At 33.1% G+C, this 22,841-nt stretch overlaps 1 protein-coding gene and 1 pseudogene across 1 annotated transcript; both read left to right on the plus strand.

Moving 5' to 3' along the window:
- The first annotated feature begins 14,151 nt into the window (after positions 1–14,151).
- LOC122608630 (potassium transporter 1) lies at positions 14,152–19,836 on the plus strand. The gene is made up of 8 exons (XM_043781720.1): positions 14,152–14,287; positions 15,901–16,144; positions 16,416–16,661; positions 17,017–17,067; positions 17,152–17,465; positions 17,910–18,024; positions 18,107–18,361; positions 18,641–19,836. The coding sequence occupies exons 1-8, from the start codon at positions 14,234–14,236 to the stop codon at positions 19,627–19,629; spliced, it is 2,268 nt and encodes a 755-aa protein (XP_043637655.1). The 5' UTR covers positions 14,152–14,233; the 3' UTR covers positions 19,630–19,836.
- A 1,143-nt stretch (positions 19,837–20,979) lies between these two features.
- Positions 20,980–22,656, plus strand: LOC122609272 (annotated as a pseudogene).
- The last annotated feature ends 185 nt before the right edge of the window (positions 22,657–22,841 follow it).

The raw sequence follows: 22,841 nt of genomic DNA on the forward strand, positions 1-22,841 counted from the left end.
TTAAATGAAATCAACATTGAATTAATAAAAACTGTGCAATCCTTACATATTGTCTCACTCAATCAAGATGAATGATAAAGTGATTAGCCACTCATGATGAAGAAATTAAAAAAATCAAGAAACAATGAAAACATAATGTACCGATTGAAGAAATAAATCCAAAGAGTTGTAGAATCGTTAAAGAATTGAAGAAATAAATTCGGATGTTTTTGTGATCTTGAGAGGTGTTTGATCTGATGAAAATGGCCTCCAAAATCCCTACAAATCTCTGTAAAGTTGAGAAGAGTCTTAGGGTTGTGTTTGCTAGGGTATTTATACTTGGTGGAAAATCCCTTTTCTGGTCGTACAGCCTGATGCGACATGACCATAGATGGTCATGCCATGACCATATCTGAATACAAAAGTTTAAGTAGCTTCTGACTTCCAGATGCGACATGACCATATGTGGTCATGCCATGACCCTTTTGTCGACCTGCCCCTTTAGACTCTTCTGGGGTTCAAATGCGACATGACCATTTGTGGTCATGCCATGACCATCTGCCAAAACTTGAATGAGTTCGTTTCTTCCTCAAATCTTCCACGAGCTCATCCGTAAGCGCACTTTAGGTCTCCAAATGTCGTTTTCTTCAGTAATATTTCATAATACCTGTTAATGTCCTGGAAACACTAACGGATACCATAAATGCACCAAATGTACATAAAAACGACTCTTAAGCACTTATAAATGACCAAATACGACATGGGAAAATAGTAAAAAATAAGGCATATCAAGGTCGAAGAAATCTCGGCACCAAGGAGACTGACCAAAAAAGGGGAAAGAAGTGGCAGACAAGCAGATGTGGTCCATTCCGGACACAGTATTGTTGTCAGAGGAGTGGACACACGCGTCACAAGACTCTCAAATCAGGATCAACTAAGACGAGTCAATGTTCTGGGGTAAGGTGGTCGAGTAGTTCAACTTGAAGACAACTTATGCATCACGCAACAAGAGTCAAGTGCAAAGCAGATGGAATAAGATCATAAAATATTGTAAGCAGTATGGTGCTATTTTTGAAAAGCTGAATGAACAGGGACGACAGAGCGGCGCAGATGATAGATTGGTTTACAAAGGCGCACACGACCAGTACCTAGCTACTTATCTCTCTTGATTCCCATATGAGGCATGTTTCGACGCTTTGAAGGATTGTCCCAAGTTTTGACAGGGTCATAGTATGACACAACGTACGACAACCTCGTACGTTGATCTAGGTGACGATGGACCAAGCAACTATGAAATGTATCCGCCGACAAAGCCGTATGCGGGGTTAGACCAGTTGTTTGGAGACGACCCGATTAAGAGACCACCGGGGTCGCAATGTCGAGTGGTTAAGATGCGACTTCTAGTAGGGGCAGTTCGAGTGGGTCAGAGATGGCGTTGAGTAAGCTTGATCAGATGTCATTGATGCAAAGGGAAGCAGTTAGAAAAATTGATGAGGATCGAGTGAACGCAGAGGAGCGGAAGAAAAAGGAAGATCATCGCTTCCGAAAGAAGGTGGTTGAGGCATTTAGGCTTCTGCATCAACCGATTTTCACTGGTGTAGATGATGACGACTTGAAGATGATCAAAGCTTCTCGTAAGTCGTTGATGGAAAAGTACGGGCCGCATTTTAGGTCACTTTAGGTTCTCGCAGATCGTTAATTTGTTTTAATTCCTAGGCTAATATCTAGTTTTAATTTCTAGGTTAATGTTCTAGTTTTAATAATTTGTAGGGTAATGATCTAGTTTTTAATAATTTGTAGGTTAATGTGTTTTTAGGGATGTAATGTTTTATTTTTAAGAAATGTAATGTTTTTTATTAATTAAAATTGTTGTTTGTTTAATTTGTTGAAAAGGAAAAATGAAATAATAAAATAATGAAAAAAGGGGAAAGAATAGGGGATTATAAGGCGAAAAGCTGATGTAGAAAGAAAAACAATAGAAGAACAGAGGAATAAAGAGTTATAAAGAGAGACCTAATAGGACTAATTTTTATTTTTCCTTTTTCTTAATACTTGCTAGACAAGTTATAAAAAGACTGGTGAGCTTGATACATATTTCTTTTTTTTCCGATCATTTAATCAGTATGCGATATCAGAGAAATTTAACAGAATGATACATATTTCTTTTATGAAGAAAATAATAAAATATATGTGAGCAATCTGTTTATTAACTACTTTTCTTTATGGTACCTACCAGTCTCCACCACTTTGATTGGTATATCCAACTTCTTAATCTGATTTTTAAATATCAAATGGACCATTTTATGTGGTCGAGTTACATGGACTTGGTGAAGCGATAAATTTTTAAATATTAATCTTGTTTCATTATAACTATAACTAATAAGAGTAAAACAAAGAAAGTGGTGCCCAAAGCTGATTAGACTTACTTGTAATATTAACTTTATTAGATAGAAATATAATTCATCATAAGTTATGTGAAGTTTCTTCTTTGGACAATAAGATGTATTTATTAAACTTCTTTTTATGAACTTCTACTTGTAAAAGCCAACTTGATCAAACTTTATAACTCTTTAGTTGATGGGTTACTTCGAATACTTATAGGACCCGGTCTATTTATTAAAAACACTATTCCTTTTGGAGTCTTACAATGTATGTCAGTTTCACCATTTGACAATATCACTAGTTTCTTTTGCTTTTTTATTAAAAGAAATCCACTAAATCTTAGTAATGTTTCAGATTCGAGGTATGTGAAAGTGAAAGAAGTCAATTGCACGTGTACAAGATACGAAAGTGAATATCTTGTAACAAGTAGAGCAATTAGCAAATCATACATTTTCATTAATTCATATGATGTTGAAAGAACACCAAACATATGATATGGTTGGGATGGTGGTGGCCATTTCTTTCACTTGGTCCAACTTGAAAGGAGGCTCTTAGTTTGGGTTGCTTTCCAAAACTCATTATCTATCATTTAATTACTTGGGGAGGTCTGAGTGTCACAATATGAGTCATACGGAGTATAAGTTTTTTAGAAAAGAAGATATGTATATAATCTAAGTATCTAACTAATTAAAACAAAAAAGTAAAGAAAAAAAATGCAAATTTAAGTGACATCTTTGACCTTGATGTCTTATTCACACTTTAGATAACTTCTTGACATGGTAAATATGTTAGAGACTGAACCCAAAAACTCCTTATGTTTTAAAGAAAGTCCATTTAGTGAGATTTGTCCCCTTGAAATTAGCTCCATTGATAAAGATATGTATATAATTAGAATATTTTTTTTATAAAGACAGAAATACTATTAATAACAAACAACTCGGAAGACTCTAGTTTGTCAAAAGATCCAATTACAACACAAGAATTAAAATTAAAAATAAAATAATAAATAACAAGAGTACAAATCTAGATTCTTTCGAAAAGAAGAGTATGATATTTTGTAGTGTATGATTATGTGATTTATATACTAGAACTTTTGTATATGATTAACTATTTTGAATAGATATAATATATTTTTTTAACAGCAAATTAACTATATTACAAGATGACTTTTGACGAAAGACACCAAAATATTACATCAAACAATTACATCAATATAATATATTAATAGATATAATATATTAGATGTCAGTCTAATAACCTATGTGTAATAATTTATTTTTAAATAAGGATTTATTCTGTTTTGATTTAGTGTTTGATTTTGTGTCATTTGAGATGATACGAGTTTACATATAATTATATGTATTATTGGAACTAAACGTCTAAACATTATTCTCCCTCTTTTTCTTATGGATTTACATAAATCATTTTTAATAAGAAAATGATAAATCTTTCTAATCAAATAGCCTAATAATCCTCTTAATATATTAAAAAATGATATACTGAAATGTGGTATTCACTAATTCTCTTTCATAATCTTGCCACCTAATTTTTTCACATGTTAGTTAAGAAGATTAATAGTATATACATCCAATCAGCCCTTTTAACGTCATATATCATCAAATGTCAATGTCAAAATACTGGTCCCAATGATTAATGGGGTTTTGGAGGGTTGCTTAGTTAATAACGAACAGCATACCAAAGACTATTGTACCAAAACCATACGACTTTTAGTAATATTATCATTATCATTTTTCCTTTTGCATGTGACCCCATTTCCCATATCTATTTATATCTATCATCAATTCTTCTTTGAAGTCGATATATCAAGCAAACAAAGATATATAATTATGTCATTAATGAGTCTTTAATCGATAACTACTTGATTTAACGGTTGATTAACACAATTAAGAAGGTTTTTGAAAGTTTCTTTGTATCAAATGATTTGTGTTTGTGATAAGTATACCGTGTTCCCAAAAGATGCGGCATAAAGGTTTTATGATGTTTTTGAGTCTTATTAACAACATAAAAAGCAGATAAATTTGTGTCTTAAGAGTGTTTTTCACCAGCATACATCTAATGTTTTGTGGCTTAGTTATCACATAAGAAAGTTTAACTAAATGTATTCAACTACAACATGAGATTTATCTTAAACATCCCAGTTTATAACTTTGTATGCCGTGTGTATTCAACTATATATCATGTATTGCTTTTTTTAAAGGTGAATTTCAATTAAAATTTTGTGTCGCGATTTGACAGCGGGAGGTCTACCATACGTTGTTTTAACCGGTTTCTCGTTAAAGAGCTTCCTTAAATTGAAAATGTCTATTCCAAATACTTGATGGGGAAACCTCATTATTAATCCGCCCGAAGGCACGACGATTAATAGGGGTAAGTGATCAAGCCCGGCCTTGAGCAAGTGCAGGCGGCACAATTAAGCAGGGCCTCAAAATTTTAGAGGCACCAAATTTTGCAAGATTCCTTAATATATTTGTCTGTTATGCATGTATTATTACTCCACCGTCTAAGACTAGTGGATAGTAAAGCCCAACTTTAGTCAAAGAATAAAAGTCCAATACTTTTTATTCTATAGAATTGTATTGTATATACTAGAGTGGTGCCCGCGCGTTGCAGCGGCGACGGTCTATAACGCTTTAGACACCGTAAACGGTTTATAACGTTCAGTTTACTTTCATGAGATACGTCAATACAAGATCTAACCGTATATATCCTTTTAAAAATAAGTCGCGGATTAAGTGCAAAAAATTAATGAAGTGCAAACACTAACCATGAAAAATACCACTTACAATTGTAGGGGAGGAGACCAAGGCAATTAAAAAAATAAATAGTCAAATATTAAAATTTAATACGAATATACAAAGGATATAATTGGTTTGTAATTTCATGAGTTATAAAAAGATATTTATTGTTTAAATATTTTGTAATATAATCTATGACAATTAAGATGTTTTTTCTTATCCGTAGCAATACCTTCAACAATAATTTTAGAGGTAATGGGGATTTTATAACAATAGAGGTTTTAGGTAATTGTGGGTTTTTCTATTAAGGGTAATTTTGGAATTTCAGGGATGAGGTGTGTGGAGTTAGTTTAAATGTATAGGGTATATTAGGTAATTCAAAGGTATAGAGTTGAATTGGGGAGGGGGTAGTTTGTTTATATAGGTAGTATAAATATAGATATACTAAACGAATCCATCTATTTATTTTTTTATTTTTGACGTTTTCGACTTTTCCGAACAAATTGCATAGATCTAAACGCAAACGGTAAGTTAAAATCAAACATAATTGCATAGAGCGCATCTATTATGAAGAGTTGATCAATAATTTTACTTCCAAAAATGCTAGGAGAATGGCATTATTCAAAACATAACTTTTAATGCATTTATCGATTAAGTTATAGAACTTTGTTAAATTATTTTTTTTTAAGATATTATTGTTATAGTTGTTTTAAACGTTTATAAATATCTACTATCTCTTTCGTTTTTAGTTTTTATTTGTGTTTAGTGGGCACCTTTTATATCGTTGAACAGGGTACCTAAAATCCATGGGACGGGTCAGGGTAAGTCCTGCCCTCTCAGACTTGAACCTGAAAATACCCAAATCAAACCCTCAAAATAATACTTTCTATGTTTACCTTATGACTTGAACACAAGACCTCTTGAATGTAAAGATATTCTTTTAATTACTGAGTTAATTAATGCTCAAAGGACATATCATGTATTGCTATGTACGAGTATATAACTTGTGGTTATGTGTTTTTTATTCGATATAACAGCTTATTTCATACACATGACGAGATTAGGAGTGCTACGACAACAAAATTATCATTGAACGCATACAATGATAGCATTAGCAACTAGATATATATACTACTAGTGCTTAGACCCGTCCATTGGACAGATAGTCTTAAGATATATAAATCTTATAATAATTTGTGAAACAAAAAGTGTATAACCAATATCACAGCTTAATGAATACGAAAGCTAAAGAAGAAACATATGAAAATTAACTCCATATAAATATTGATTTCAGTTTACCCCTTCTTTTCAACTTTAGTTAAATAAAAAGAGAAACAAAAAGTGTAGAGTATATAATTTGAAAAATACATACCAATTCATGAACAAAGACTATCTCGAACGTTTTAATTTTTTTCGGGTTGTTCCACTCCGAAACAGTCCGTGCATGTAGAACACGGAGTCGTAGATGATTGTTAACATGTGTTGACTTAAGATCTTCAAGATGAACTAGTTAATGTGGTCTTATTTTTTATTGTTGAAAAAGAAGTCATAATGAACATATAATGGATAACAAACTAAATTAAAAGAGATAATAATAACAATAACATAATAATCTAATGTTAAATAATAATAATAATAATGATTAAATATAAACAAAGTACATAAATAAAAAAAACCTTTTTGATAGTCGATCGTAGCTCTTTTTTTTGCCGTATGTTTTTTCTTAGGGTTGAGAATTTGTGAGGGTTTTTTCTAGGTGGTGTATATATATAAATAATAATAATAAAGATTTTTTTATTAAAGGTCGGTCATTTTTATTAAATAAATTTTTAAAAAATAGAGGATTAATAAGGAGGGAGTATTAGGCTAATGAGGGGGATTAGGGGTGACAAGTGTACCTCCAACCTACCATTTTTACAGGATGAGCAGGGCTTTCAGCAGCCCAATAAGAGAAGAAGAAGAAGGGCCAAAAAAGCCCAAGTTGCAGCGGGTATTCAGATTCCTAAGCCCATGGAACGATATGTACCTAAGGTTCCAGAGCAGCCTGCCAATTCAAAGGCAAGGCACCGATGATCACCCCAGACATCTCAGCATCTACAGATTCATCTCAGCCAGTCAGGGTCACACCAGATACACACTCAGGTACATGTGTTGCACCCCAGCAGGATATTCCTTTCACTTCAGCACCAGGTATCACCACTGGTAACCCATATGATGCTTTATGTGGGTTAAACACTGATGATGTCAGCATCCCTTCTGCTCCTAGTATACAGCAGGACCCAGCCCATACAGATCCAGGAGATGAGGAGGATGTAGAGTCAGATACAGGAGAGAATGTTCAGTTCATGAAGTTAGATGGATAGACTAGCATTGTTACGTATTGTTACGTATTCTTATGATTTAGATTGCTAGTCATAGATTCAGCTGATAGATTCATGTATTGTTGATTTATTTTGGGTGATCTGGGCATGTCCAGTCACTCAGTTGGTACATTTCTTGCATCACGGGTCTCCTTTATTTACTATGGGGACACCCGTGAGGGCATTACTTTGTACTTACTTTCTTTACTTTAATGCACGTTTTCCTTTACCCAAAAAGTATAAGAAAATGTGTAGAGAGAGTAGAATGGAGCCACGTGTACCTAATTAAAAACCTAAAGGAAATATAAAAACAGGTGCAACCAAGAGAATCGAACCAATGACAATATATAATTTACAAATTGATATAGCTGCATACTAATTTGTCTAATTATATGAGACTTTGCTGGTTTAGATGCAATTCTATTGGAGATGGATACGTATATTTTAAAGATTTAATAATAGATATATACTGATCAATTGTATATTGATATCTATAAATAAGTTATATATCCGTAAATTCTAAGTAAGTTATAAATTTTAACTTTTGTAATTTTTATAATTATAATTATGACATATTTTTAATTTATTGAAATCAAGAGTTGGTCAATAAAATATTAATTCAATTGTCTTTTAGTATATATATATAATATAATATAATATAAAGATAAAGATATAATAAATAGTGAACTAAAAATTGAATATAAACAAATCATATACTCGGTATTAGGAATGAAAATGTGTACGGTATTTGTTATATACCTAAACTTATATTTTAAAGAAATCTTTGTTTCTAAACTAAATGAGCATTTTCATTCACTCTTATTTTAAATAAAACTTATTTTGAATAGAAAAACCCTTATACGAAGACTTGAACTTAAGACCAAATAATCTATTTCTTTTTCTTTTATTTTATTTCCTTTCATAAACAAAACATTACCATATGGTCCATATAGCTTATCCATACCACCAATGTCCATTGTCCAATAAGGATGAGTGTTTTTTTTTATAAAGGTGTAAATCATTTGTTTGCAATATGAGATCTAGCTTAAGTTATTTTAATGAGGTCCGTTAGAGAGCTCTCTCACCTTCAATACCTAATAGGAGGAGAAACCCCATCTAAACTGCCCAAAGACACGATATTTAATTGATATAAAATTATGTCTTCTCTGCAGGGTTCAAACCTGTTTAACTGGAGGATTTTATTTGTGAAATACCTTAAAATTTCCTTTCCAAGTCTTGAACTCGAGACATAAGCTGATGCTCAACCATTGAACTATAAGGGAAAGTTCTCCCTTTAAACTTAAGTGTATAAAGTTTAAAGCATATGTTACAAGTACTCATTTAGCGCATTTTCGCAGTGTTCAACAAGTGTATGTGATTTTAGCTAGCTACTTGATTATTTCGTACAAATAAATCATATGTGCCAATTTACTTTAGAATTTGGAAGGTCAATTCTACGTATAGTAATATTAAGATGAGTAGCATTAAGGCCTAAGGATTGGGGTTTAAACCTTACACTAGTTGCAATTTCCAATTTATTAATTATTTTTTACTATTTTAAAAATAAATTACTTGATAACAATTGCAATTATAGGAAAACATTGAAGATAACCTTACAGCCACATTGAAATTTCGTCGACTAACTCTATTTTAACTACAATTCTTGATGGCTGGCAAAGTTGCAATCAAATATTGTATTAGCAAATGCTCACTAATTATTACGGATTATTTTTTTAGGAAAATGCTATATGAAGCCCTAAGGGCTTCACCTAACGTGCATAAAAAGGTTGTACAATTCTATATTAAATTTTAGTCCCTGAAAATGATTTTTATGATAAATGTATAACTAATTAATGCATCTTAACGAAAGCTCTTAAGGCTTTGTTTAACAAAACCTTTTTTTTATATAGTTTTATTATAAAAATACAAATGATTTTATAGGCCCCATTTTTCACGTATTTCATTAACTTCACATGATAGAATTAGTAGGTATGATTGAAGTAGGCAACTATCACATCTTGTGTTTAGACGTTTATTTCTATAATTATCAAAAATAGGGATTCCAATGCACATGTAATTCTCTACGATATCTACCTATCCTAAAAATGAATTCATTTTGATTTTTTTTTTCTTGGAAGCAATTTATGAGTATACTTATTTGTGCATTTTAATCACGTAAAAGATATGCTAGAAAAGGATTTTAATGACTTGTCTTATAGCACGTTAGTGGAGTTTTAATCAAAAGAGTACTCAGAGACCAATACTACGTTTGTGGTTCAAAGTTAGATTGCTAAAAATAAAACGCATCGAAATTAATAATATTCTTTTTTTTTTAACATGAATTAAACAATTTAAAATCTTATTTCATTTTACAATTATAACTTCAAGCTCCGGCTATATCAAACAAAACTCAAATTACAAGCTTCATGTAACAACTATAAGCATCAACCTACAAAACTCAAATTACAAGCTTCATGTAACAACTATAAGCATCAACCTACAAAACTCAAATTACAAGCTTCATGTAACAACTATAAGCATCAACCTACCGGCTTCTTGCTCCTATTCAAATTGACAGTAGGTTATACGGAGTGGGGCGAATCTCCCCCCATTTCGTCCAAAAACTTGCCTGGAACACCACTCCCTTCATCCAATTGCGTCCCTTGCCCCCTCCAGGCTGAAAATATATTTCGCCCAAAAATTTCTTTATGGGTGTGCCTTGTTTTCCGTGTGACCAATCAAAAGGCTAGATTTGCCCCCATTTCTCCCACTACACCACCCCCTCTTTTTTTAACATATTTTTGATGATGACATGGCGCCACATAGCGGATATCTCCACCCTCTGAATATGCCCCACTCCGGATAGCCTTAGTTGACGAGTATGTCGATATGTCAAATCTTAAATGAATAGAAAAATGTCCTATGTATTTCATGACCATAGTTTATAGTTAATGTATAGCTTTATTTTATATATATTTTTACTCATTGCAAAAAAAATATATATATTTTTTTTTTTGAAAAATGACAAATTAGTCTAACATATATGCCTAAAAATCAACTTATAATCTTAAGAATTAGACACGTCGATTTTATTTAGTCTCTCTCATAATCTTATCACTTGATTTTTTCAAATGTCATTATCCTATAGTTAGATTGATTTAAGGCGTATGTTTTTTGTTGCAAAGTGATTAGCATGTCTGCTTGTAGCATAATTTGAATGTTAATACACTACTTAGGTCTACAATTAAGGATTCTTGTAGTGTAAGCAATAATATTGAGTTAAAGAATGGGAAACAGGAAATTCTATGTCAATCTTTCTTTGTAAAAGCTTTATGATAATTAAATTTGTGCAAGTGTGCAATCAAATCTTTTAGACACCAATTTGACCCATGTTATTTATACTCTATTCGTGTTAACACAATAACCTTAATATCTCATCAAAAAGAAAAAAAAAAGAATTGACCAATTATATACTCTATTAAGAGAATTGGAGTGATGAACAGTAAAGCAGGACAGTTGCCTGTTAGCTTGCTTATTTTTTTTAAAAAAAGTTTTTTACCATATTGCATTTCGTTTGGGTGTTTAAATACGGGTTGCATATTGGTTTTCTTCACACTTTCTTCCTTTTGGGTATCCAACTAATATATTGCAACTTTTTCGTCGCGATATTACGAACCATAATGTACCACTATTTAGTCAGTCTCACACTTTTTTTTTGGTTTATTTGGTGTTTTTAACTAATATATTAAAAGTAAAAACTTTCATTTAAAAATTTTTTTCTTTCATTTTTGTTTTTTAGGTTATTGCATATATAAAATATTTACTTCATATGTTAATTTTGACTTTGTAATCGTTTGTGGTTTTGACTTTGATCAAATATGTACTTCATATGTTAATTTTTTAACTAACATTTATAGCGATAAATCATCAATAACAAAGTCTAACCACAATAATGTAACATTTGTAAAATTTGACCCGCTTGACTTTTAATAAACGTGAATTTAACGTGCTTATTTGATTATTGAACGGTTGACCCGAGGTGTTAAATGATGTATTGTTCTAGTTAATATAAATAATACATTTATTTAATTGTGAATTAGAAGCGTGTATTTAGGCTAGTTGAAGCTGCGTGAACGTATCGATCGGGTTAAAACGTAATATGACTTATAAGTGAGCTAGAAACGTAATCGGGTGATCCATGGGTCGACCCATGACCCATGAACCACCCAATGACCCAACCCTATCCTTCCACCCTATCCATTCATTTTCCTTTCTTTCCTTTCTCTCACTATATTGAATGCAAGACCCTCCCTCACTTTCTCACTCTCTCACTAAATTCACACTAAATGTGTTTCAAGCTAATTTAACACTAGGATAATCATCTTCATCATCATTGGATTGTCATACCAAAAATTTGGAGTTTGAGGTGCAAGAATTCTCCATATATAGCTTAAATTCGGGTTGGAGACTTTGTTGGAAGTTTTGGTAAGTTAAACCCATTTTAAATCTTCCTTTTTATGTTTATAACTTCATTCTTAGTCATATCTAAGAAACCCTTGGTTGATTTTGGGTCAAAAACGGTTTAAATCAAAAATTAGGGTTTCAAAGTGATGATTTGGGTCAAAACCGAATTGGACATAAAAATGATGTTATGGGTCGTGGAAATGAAGTGGGTTATGATTGTTTAAGTGTAATTATGTTCCAAAACGAGCCTTGAAGTTCCTCCTAGTCGAATTTTATGTCAAAATGAGGTTTTGGTCGAAAATTAGGGTTTATGCCCGTCTCTAGGAGCACGGCCTCTGAGAGGCTTAGCACGGCTTCTGAGAGGCTGAGCACGGCCTTTGCTCTGCACAAGAGCCGTGCTCTACTGACCTACCGACTACTTTTTCACTTCCCGCTTCGTTCCATATTCAATCGACTTGTAACTTCAAGGGAAGTCTTATAACATCATTCTAAGGTCAACAAAATTGTTTAAACTCAAATCTAAACACTTTGATTTTTCATGTCGATTTTTGGTGCTAAGTCATTAAAACGTATTTGACCAAAACTCTTCCTTTGTATCCAAACATTCTTTAGTCACTTCTAACGTACCTATGAGGATTGTAGCATTGTATAACTAGTTAGACCTTATCGTTAGGATACCTTGTGATGCTATGATGTTGATGTAATAGGTTTGTGATCGTTGTGCTCCCCGCTCACTCGCTTAAATCTCTTTCTAACGATTCCTTAGGCAAAGGTGAGTTTCGTATCCCCTATGCTTACATTATTTGGGGTGGAAAGTGTACTTGGTCTTTTAAACGTTGTCGGTTGATATACTTTGTTATGATATGGAACGAGGCGTTAGTTATCTAATTGTTTACTTGTAGTATGTGTTAATGGACGTATATGTGTGATGATGGTCGTTGTTGTATATTATATAAGCCGTTATGTTATTCATATCTATATGGACGTGGACGTGGACGTGGACGGTGGATTGACGAATCTACACCCGGTATGATCATTACCGTGGATATGGGTTGTTTAACCTAAATGTGGACGATATTGCATGTATATGGACGGTTATTGGACGTTGATTATGACTTGTGTTGACTTTTGATAACGTGAAACTCTTTTAGGGTTCCTTGGACGTGATTAGGTATCCTAATCCTCGTATATTGTTAACGGTTGTTATTCCGAAACTTGATTTTTATTATCTAAACCTATGAACTCACCAACTTTATGTTGACCCGTTTTAGTACACTTTTCAGGTGAACAGGTGAATCAAAGACGTGTTGGATGATGATTGATTGTTTGCATGCTAGGATTGGACTTGGACTTTAACATGGATCCGTGATTTATAGTTCCCGCTTATGGGTTATGCTTAGGATCATATGCCATCTTTTGTGCTATCTTTTGTAAACGTTTGATGGTCATGCTCCTTATGCATTTTTGTATGATCTCGGGATTGTAAATGAATGATTGTATGGATTTCCAATCCTATTATATGCATCTAGACTTGTCTCTACTTAATTTTCATGTCGTGTTGTGCTTAGTACGTAACCCTCATGATTCCATCTTGTTGAGGTGTTACAAATAATTGAAATTTTGTAATGCGTATAAGTAACTTAATGCCCTTGAATAAATATATATTCTTGAAACAAATTTATCAATAACATAATCATTTTTAATTAGGCTGTTAAGAATTCAACGCAATCATACTAGAATAATGTAACTTTTTCGACGGAACAGTTGCGGGCTAAAGCTGGCTAGTTATTATACTTTAAAACATATAGATATTATGATTTACAAAAACAGAAAAAAGCCATACTTACTATATTAGAGCTCATTAAAAACACATATATTAACAACATGTATCCACTTTCAATCCAAAATAACAAATAAAAAATCAATGGGCAAAAAGTGCAAAGTACAACACCGCCATTACAAACAATTTTAAAATTATTATACGCAAAGAACGACCATAGATAAAAAGATCATCGATTGGAAGAATTATATATTTTCTTCATCCAAGAAAATTGGGGGCCAGATGGTCAAAAAACTAATACTATAATAAATTAATAATGTCCAAAAAAGATTGTCCAACTTGTTAAACATGACACAAGTACTACTAAACAATAGGAAAATGTTTAAGTGAGTGTGTGACACATGCTTTGTTGACCATTTTCTTCTCTTCCCTCTTTGCCCACATTCCTTTTAACTTCAACACACACTACTCACTCTTTTACTCTCATTTCAACATCTTTTTTTTATAAACAAATGTTTCATCCAAGAACTTCTTTTGAGTCCCTAGAACATGGCATTCGTAACCAGGTACTATCTTTTTACTTGCATTTCTTAAGATATATATATGTATATAATATAGGCCTTTTGACACTTTTCAATACACTTGGGTGAGAGTTGTTTTTGTATAACTTATTTTTAGTTATACAGTTATAGTAAATGGGTTATCAAGATTCATACTTGTTGTATTTAAAGATGAAAACTTTATATGTATAGTGTTGGTTACAATGGGTGTGTACTATATTTGACTATTTCAAAATGTAAAGAAAATATATCATCTTTTATTTTGCTTTTGAGACAATTCTCTTCAAAGATTTTGTTGTTATACTACTTCTTGTTCTTGTAAACTATAATTTTTCATTTTTTGGTTATTAAAGTTTGAACCTTTATATGTATTAAGCTCATCTTTAAATGTTTTTAGTGTTAAGTTGCAATGGCTATTTGTTATTTATTAAATTTGACTATTACAAACTGTAGAAAAGATGTTACTTTTAATTTTCCAACTAAAAGATGAACTTGCCATTTTTTTTTCTTTGCTTTTGATAAGTTTTTTCATGGGCAATATGTTTTTCCTACCTTATTTTTCTTATAGTTATCAAAATTTAAGAATGATTTGTAAATGTGGTTTATATTGTATGTAGTAGGCTTATTTTGGATGTTTTTGAGTCTGAATAGCAATGTGTGTTGATTAGATTTGGCTACTACTCAATGCATAAAAGGAACTATATTAAACCATCTGTTTTTCTTATGTGATTATGTGTCAAAATTTTACTGACTAATGAGTTGTTTCTTTTCATGGAATGGAAGATAGGATAAAAAATGGATTGAAGATAAGGCATATTTTTTTTTTATGTATTATTAGCCTTATTTTGGCTGTTTATTAGAGTGAATTTCTGGCTTTCTGGGTTTTTTGTTATTTTTTTCTTGTCATATCTTAGACCATTTATCTTGTTGCAAAACTGAAACAAAACTACTTTCTACCAAACTTTCTTTATGTGCTTTATATAAATGTTAAGTGTCTTTTGTGAATTGTGATGCTTTTCTTCATGGGTAAGAATTAATCTGTACTTACTTTTTGTTATGTGTTATAAAGATTCTAGAATGCCTTATAAAGATTGTATTTTTTGTATGTATTTTCATGTTTTTGAGTGTGAACCACAACTGGTTTTGACTAAGTTTGACCACTACAATATGTTTAAATATCATTCCCAGATCATGACTCTAACTTGCCCAAACTATGGAGGAAAAATCAAGTCTTTTTTTGTTAATGTTGATTGGTGTTTCTACTTTTGCTAAAGGTCTTTCTAAGAGTAGTCTCTGTACAGTATACATCTCACTTCCCCCATAACGCACCCCCTGGTGGATTGGGTATCGTTGTTGATTTGTGTTTCTAGCGGTTTTTGAGAAACAACTTGTAATAGTAATTTTTCTTGGAGTCATATATTAACAAGTTTTAAATTTCAAGACGTTTTCTATCTCCATTGTATGCCAAATCACAAAGAGGAGATCTTTGATCTAGTTTTTCTTTCCCGAGTAGAAAAATTCTTGGTTTGAATTTGCATATTCAATTATCATTAACTTCTTTCTTTCTGGATACTTTGTCCTATTAAAACGGCTAATCATGTATGAATTAATCGAAACAGAAATCAAATAAGGCGTCATGGTCAACAGTGCTGAGTTTGGCTTATCAAAGTCTTGGAGTCGTTTACGGTGATCTAAGTACTTCCCCTCTCTATGTTTACAAAACTACATTCTCGGGAAAACTTAGCCTTCATGAGGATGATGAAGAAATTTATGGTGTCCTTTCCTTCATCTTCTGGACTTTCACATTTATCGCCCTCCTTAAATATGTCTTCATTGTCATGTCAGCCGATGACAATGGTGAAGGTATATATCTTTCAATCTTTTTAAGCGGGGTTAGGGAAGTTCTGGTTATGCAATAGATCGATACACAAAATGATCAAAAGACATCTTGTGAAACATTTATGTAAACGTATATCACATCAGTTAAGACAATGGGTAAATAGCTAGATGCTTTGTCCTTAAAATAAGTTGTGACTAGTACGGAATTGATAACCATGGCTGCTTATCTGGCCCGCTTAGTAGCTTGTTTAGTATATAAAGTACTCATAAAATTTGCATTTTCTTTATGTTGAAGGTGGTACATTTGCGTTGTATTCCTTACTATGCCGGCATGCAAAACTAAGTATGCTTCCTAATCAACAAGAAAACGATGAAAAACTATCTGCATATGGCGTTGAAAAGACTGCAGAAACCTGGCAAAGCTATGCTTTAAAATCCTTTTTTGAGAAACACACCACATTTCGAAAGGGACTGTTGATTTTTGTTCTTCTTGGAACTTGTATGACAATTGGTGATGGCGTTTTCACTCCTGCTATATCGGGTAATTGCTTTATAAAAGAGGCGGCAACGTCGACCCATTGGCTTATAAAGGATTGGATCTGGGTTATGTTTTAATCTAAATATAGCAAATACTAGATGAAAAATCAGCAATATGGAAATGGGTCAAAATGGTCAGTGGGTTGGATGTCGCAAAAAAGTCTCTTTTAAGTTTTAACAATTCATCTATACATAAAAAAGTGGGACCAAAATGTTAGTGAACTAATGCTGACCAGCTTGTTTCGACCCAATTTAAGTATGACCCATTACACGACCTACACATCTGGCTCTGTGCCTTATATTAAGCTTTTGCATTAACTCAAGTTCATTTCTTGAGATGTCAATATCTTTGCTTTCAGTTCTTTCAGCTGTTTCAGGAGTTACAATTAAAGTTACGGGTCTTCATGAAAGTAAGTAGCTAATACGTTTTCATTTTCTGTTAGTTTCTTTCTTTTTAAGTTTTATGCTAATTTCTGTTTGCTTTTCTTCTTCAGATTATGTGGTTGCGATCTCATGTGTTCTTTTAGTCGTTCTTTTCTCAATTCAACATCATGGGACACACCGAGTAGCTTTCTTGTTTGCTCCAGTCGTCACAGCATGGCTTCTATCTATTGCTGGCATTGGAATATATAACATAACTCGATGGAACCCGCAAATATTTCACGCTCTTTCGCCAATTTACATGGTGAGATTGCTAAAAAGGACCCGTCGTGAAGGTTGGTTATCTTTAGGAGGAGTTGTCCTTTCAATCACAGGTGTTGAGACCATGTTTGCTGATTTAGGCCATTTTTCAACATTGTCCGTTAAGGTAAGAGTTATATCTGTTGGACTTATGAAGTCTTAATGAAATTTTACAATATTGACTCCATTACTTAGAAACTAGAAAGTATTTTAAAATGTAATCTTTAACCATGAAATCTTCTAACTCAGTTTGCTAAAAACATTTAGATTATTACTTAAATAGTATGACAATTGTAATCATGATTGACACACTGATTGTATACATCATTCAAGTATTTGGACAAAAAATGTTTTGGGTTAACCCATACATGCAACCTGTGCCAAAAATACTCATTTGACCCAAGCCCATTTAAAATGTTACCCAACCCGCCCAACCAGTACCAAGATTATCCATTATGATGATGGTCCACTTTGATCTAATACCGTTATACCGTCCCACTATTTTACCACCTTTAGTAAGATAGCATACACGGATGAATGTTCAAACTTGATAGTATGATTTGTATTTCAGATAGCTTTCACGTTTCTTGTCTATCCTTGCCTGGTTCTTGCGTATTTGGGTGAGGCTGCGTATCTGTCTAGGCATCATGAAGATATCCAAAGAAGCTTTTATAAAGCAATACCAGGCAAGCAGTTAGCCCCGAGACCCTAATGACTAAGAACCATCATGTTCATGATTTAATCGGTTTGGCTTGTTGATTTTTTCAGAAGCTGTGTTCTGGCCCGTGTTCATAGTGGCGACTTTTGCAGCGGTGGTCGGAAGTCAGGCTGCAATTTCAGCCACCTTCTCAATTATTAGTCAATGTTGTGCTTTGAACTGTTTTCCTCACGTGAAAATCGTTCATACCTCAAGAAAGATATATGGGCAGGTCTATATCCCAGAGGTAAACTGGATGCTGTTGATCCTCTGTTTAGCAGTGACGATTGGGTTAAGAGACACAAACATGATAGGACATGCTTACGGTATTCATGTTTGCACTTTAGTTAACTTTGCATTTTTTGACTTCCATTGTCAAGCATGGACTTGCAAATTTGCGTCTTCACGCAGATGTCTTTTCCAAATCTCAACAATAATCTTTAGAAATGCTCTTGTACTAAATTTAAGTTGATGGATACTTATCAAAGAGAGCTTCAAAATGTTGTAGTAATTTGAAATCAAAAGCTAGTCTGCTTGACCTCAAAAGTCAAATTCATATTCATCAGGAACAAAATGAATAATGGTTTAGAATTTTTATGTTGCAGGTCTTGCAGTGACTACAGTGATGTTCGTTACAACTTGTTTGATGACGTTGGTGATGATCATTGTGTGGAAGCAACAAATTTTAACTGCTGCCACTTTTCTTGTACTTTTCGGGTCAGTGGAACTCCTTTATCTCTCTGCCGCCTTCTTCAAAGTTCCTGAAGGTGGATGGATCCCGCTGCTCCTCTCATTAACCTTCATGTCAGTCATGTTCTTATGGAATTACGGGAAGCTAAAAAAGCATGAGTTTGATTTAGAGAACAAAGTCTCGATGAACCGCATACTCTCATTAGGGCCAAGTCTCGGTATGGTGCGGGTCCCTGGAATCGGACTCGTTTACACTAATCTAGCGACGGGAATCCCAGCAATCTTTGGTCATTTTGTTACCAACTTACCTGCATTTCATCAAGTGTTGGTGTTTGTTTGTGTGAAATCTGTTCAAGTTCCATATGTCAGGGCCGAGGAAAGGATGCTTGTGGGCCGGGTTGGGCCTCGAGAGTATTACATGTTTAGATGTATTGTTAGGTACGGTTACAAAGATGTTCCACATGAAAACTACAATTTTGAGAACCGGTTAGTGGCAGCACTGGTGGAGTATGTTGAGACCGAAGGAAAAGAAAAAGATGAATTTGGAGATACTGACAGTGAAAATCTTGATGAAAATGCTCCCGTACACATGTTTACGCTCCCTGACCACGAAGAGAAACTGGTTCAGTCTTTGAAGGAGATCGAGGAGTCGTTTTCTGGGCATTTAGAAACAAACTCAAATCTTAAGAATGAGTCCATCCAGATACTTAAAGCCCGGGAATCAGGAATTGCTTATATACTCGGGCATTCATATGCAAAGGCCAAGAAATCGTCCTCTATATTTGCAAAGTTTGCCATTGACATCGTGTACTCATTTTTGAGCAGGAACTGTCGGGGAACTGATGTCATTTTGAACGTGCCTCATACTTCGTTGCTAGAAGTCGGTATGATTTATTATGTTTGATGGTCATAGATTCCGGGAATGATAAAAATGGTAGCGATACGTAGATATGTACGTATACAAAACACGTTATACGTATATGGCTTTCATTAAGTTAAATGTAAATGTTAATATAGCAAGTTATAGAAAGCTAAAATGTACATGGCATCAAACTATATCTATTACTTGAAAGCAAAGATCTTATATGCATAAGATTTACTTTTAGGAAAATGATATTCGATTATTAGTACTACGACTTTTTATGGATATATCACAACGTATAAGTTTTACAACTGACTGTACAAATCTATTGCACAGTTGTGATGAGTGGTACTAATATCACTTCCCTCTTATTTCGATATATCAACTGAATCAATCATCACACCTTCAAATAAAATCGCAAGGAAGAGGAAATGTAGGGGCCACAATTGAATTGAGTTTAGATTGATAGAGAAAGGTCGAGGACTTACATGGAACATGATCCAGTTGACTTAATTTAACAAATAGGTCAATTCAAATGGTTGCTTTTGAGTCAATAAACTTTTTATTTTCACCGGTGCATTTCATCCTTTCATAAAAGAGCTTGTTCAATATAGTTTTAAATTTATAAAAAAAATTTAATGAAAACTCGGTAATTTGTATAAAAAACTTGTATATGTATATATATCAAAATTTAATCGTGGAATATTATGCTAATAGTATAAATACTTTATGTGTCATTAGTAAAACCCTAAGTTAAAATGATATAATAAGCTCACTTGTATATGTCTAAAATCACCATCATCTGTATTATGATATGAGAAATGATTAATCCTCCTAAGAGGATTAACCTAATTATCCTCCTAATTTTTTTGGCCTAACACTTGTCACCATACAAATACTTTTGTGCTTTACCCTTATTATTTTATAAAATAACTCTTAAATAAACTAATCAAAATGACCCTTTGTTTTCCCGATCACTTTTACACCTAAAATTACCTAACCTATTTTCTCATCTTCTCTGTCACTTTAAATTTTTATTTTTTATTTTGCACGCAGCCACCTTCTATCTGTCAATCTTTGGGTCCTCAAGACTAAAGTAAGTACATATATTCTTGTCTAACTATTTTATTGAATCCATCTACATATATTTGTATAATGAAATCCACTGCCATTCTATTCTAAAGTAAGTACATATATTCTTGTCTAACTATTTTATTGAATCCATCTATATATATTTGTATAATGAAATCCACTGCCATTCTATTCGTCAATCTTAGTTTTATGAATTCATATATTATTATACTATTAATTGATTATCTTATTATTTTAATTATTATTTAGCTAACGATGATGAACTTTCTTACAAAATATCATATATTGTTTCTGTAATACATGTGTAGCATGTGGGATTGGTTTACGGATGGGGTACCAAATATGGAACCTGTCGAACAAATTCTCAGTTTTGGTCCTATCCAACCAACTACGAATGTTGAACATTTGGATCAATTTCAATATATTGATGTCGAAGATGTCGAACAAATCCTTGCTAATACCAACCAAGACATTCTTGAAACTGAACCTTTTGATCAATTTCAGAATATTGATGTCGAAGATATCGACAGATTACATGCTAATACTAACCAAGAAATTCCCGAAGTTGAATCTTTTGATCAGTTTCAGAATATAGATGTCGAAGATATCACACGAATCCCTGCTAATACCAAACAAGACATTCCCGAAGTTGGTATGAGATTTGATTAAGAAGAGCAACTTTCAGTTTTCTTTTACAAATATGCCTACAATACTGGATTTGGGGTTCGAAAAATCAGTACAAGAAAAGATGGTGATAAAAGGTACTACAAGCTTGCATGTTCGAGAGGAGGTGTACATGTGCCTAAGAATGAATCAAATACAAGGTTGTCGAGCAAAATAGATTGTAAGATGAAAATCAATGTGATTGTTAATGGTAATGGAATCTGTACCATCTCTCGTGTTTTTTTGGAGCATAATCATCCTTTAAATCCTAAAAAATCACAGCTTCAACGATGTCACAAAAAATTGGATTCATACTCTAAGAGAAGACTTGAGCTCAATGATGTTGTCGGGATACCATTAAACAAAAATTTTCACTCGTTAGTAATCGAAGCAGAAGGGTACGAGAATTTGCATTTTGGTGAAAGAGATTGCAGAAACTTTATTGCAAAAGTAAGACTACTGAGACTAGGGGTCGGGGATGCTGAAGCACTTCGTAATTATTTTGTTCGCATGCAAAGACGATGTCCAAGTTTTTATTATGTGATTGACATAGATGATGAAGGGCGTTTACGAAATGTGTTTTGGGCAGATGCACGATCTAGGGCAGCTTACAAGTCATTTGGGGATGTTGTGTCTTTTGATAGCACATACTTAACTAATAAGTATAGCATGCCTTTTGCTCCTTTTGTTGGAGTAAATCACCATGGGCATTCTATCTTATTTGGATGTGGTTTACTATCAGCGGAGGATAAAGAAACATATGAGTGGTTATTCAAGTCGTGGCTGGAATGTATGGATGGATCCCCACCGAAAGCAATAATAACTGACCAATGTAGATCAATGCAAGCAGCAGTAGCATGTGTTTTCCCCGAGTCACATCATCGTCTTTGCCTTTGGCATATTATGAAGAAGGTCCCTGAAATATTAGGTGGCTTAAGGCAATACAAAGAAATCAAGAAAATCTTAAAAATTCATGTGTACGAGTCTATAGATGCTCAAGAGTTTGAAGACGGCTGGTCAAAAATGATTAAAGATTACAATCTTGAAAAGAATTAATGGTTATGCTCTTTGTATAATGACCGAAAGCGTTGGGTGCCTATATATGTAAAGAAGTGGTTTTGGGCTGGTATGTCTACAACTCAAAGAAGTGAAAGCATGAACACCTTTTTTGATGGTTATGTTAATTCAAAAACGTCCTTGCGATAATTTGTTGAACAATATGACAACGCATTAAAAAGCAAAGTGGAGAATGTGATATCCAATGTTCTTGTCACTTGTTTGAGTTTCGTGGAATTGTTTGTAAGCATATGGTAAAAATTTTGATTGAGAAGGAAGTTCAAGAAATTCCTTCACGTTATATTTTGTTTCGATGGAGAAAAGATGTGAAACATAGTCACTACTTTGTGAGAAATTGTTATAAAGATTTTAAGAGTGGGGAGCAAGTTAAGAGATTTGATCACTTATGTGCCAACTTTAACGAACTTGCACATATTGCAAAC

This window comes from Erigeron canadensis, chromosome 7 (assembly GCF_010389155.1).
Source record: "Erigeron canadensis isolate Cc75 chromosome 7, C_canadensis_v1, whole genome shotgun sequence".
Classification (NCBI taxonomy): Eukaryota; Viridiplantae; Streptophyta; class Magnoliopsida; order Asterales; family Asteraceae; genus Erigeron; species Erigeron canadensis.

Coding starts and splice junctions, on each gene's coding strand:
- LOC122608630 (XM_043781720.1), top strand. CDS start 14,234: ATGTTTCATCCAAGAACTTCTTTTGAGTCCCTAGAACATGGCATTCGT. Junction 14,288..15,900: donor AACATGGCATTCGTAACCAG/GTACTATCTTTT, acceptor TAATCGAAACAG/AAATCAAATAAGGCGTCATG. Junction 18,025..18,106: donor CTTTTATAAAGCAATACCAG/GCAAGCAGTTAG, acceptor TGATTTTTTCAG/AAGCTGTGTTCTGGCCCGTG.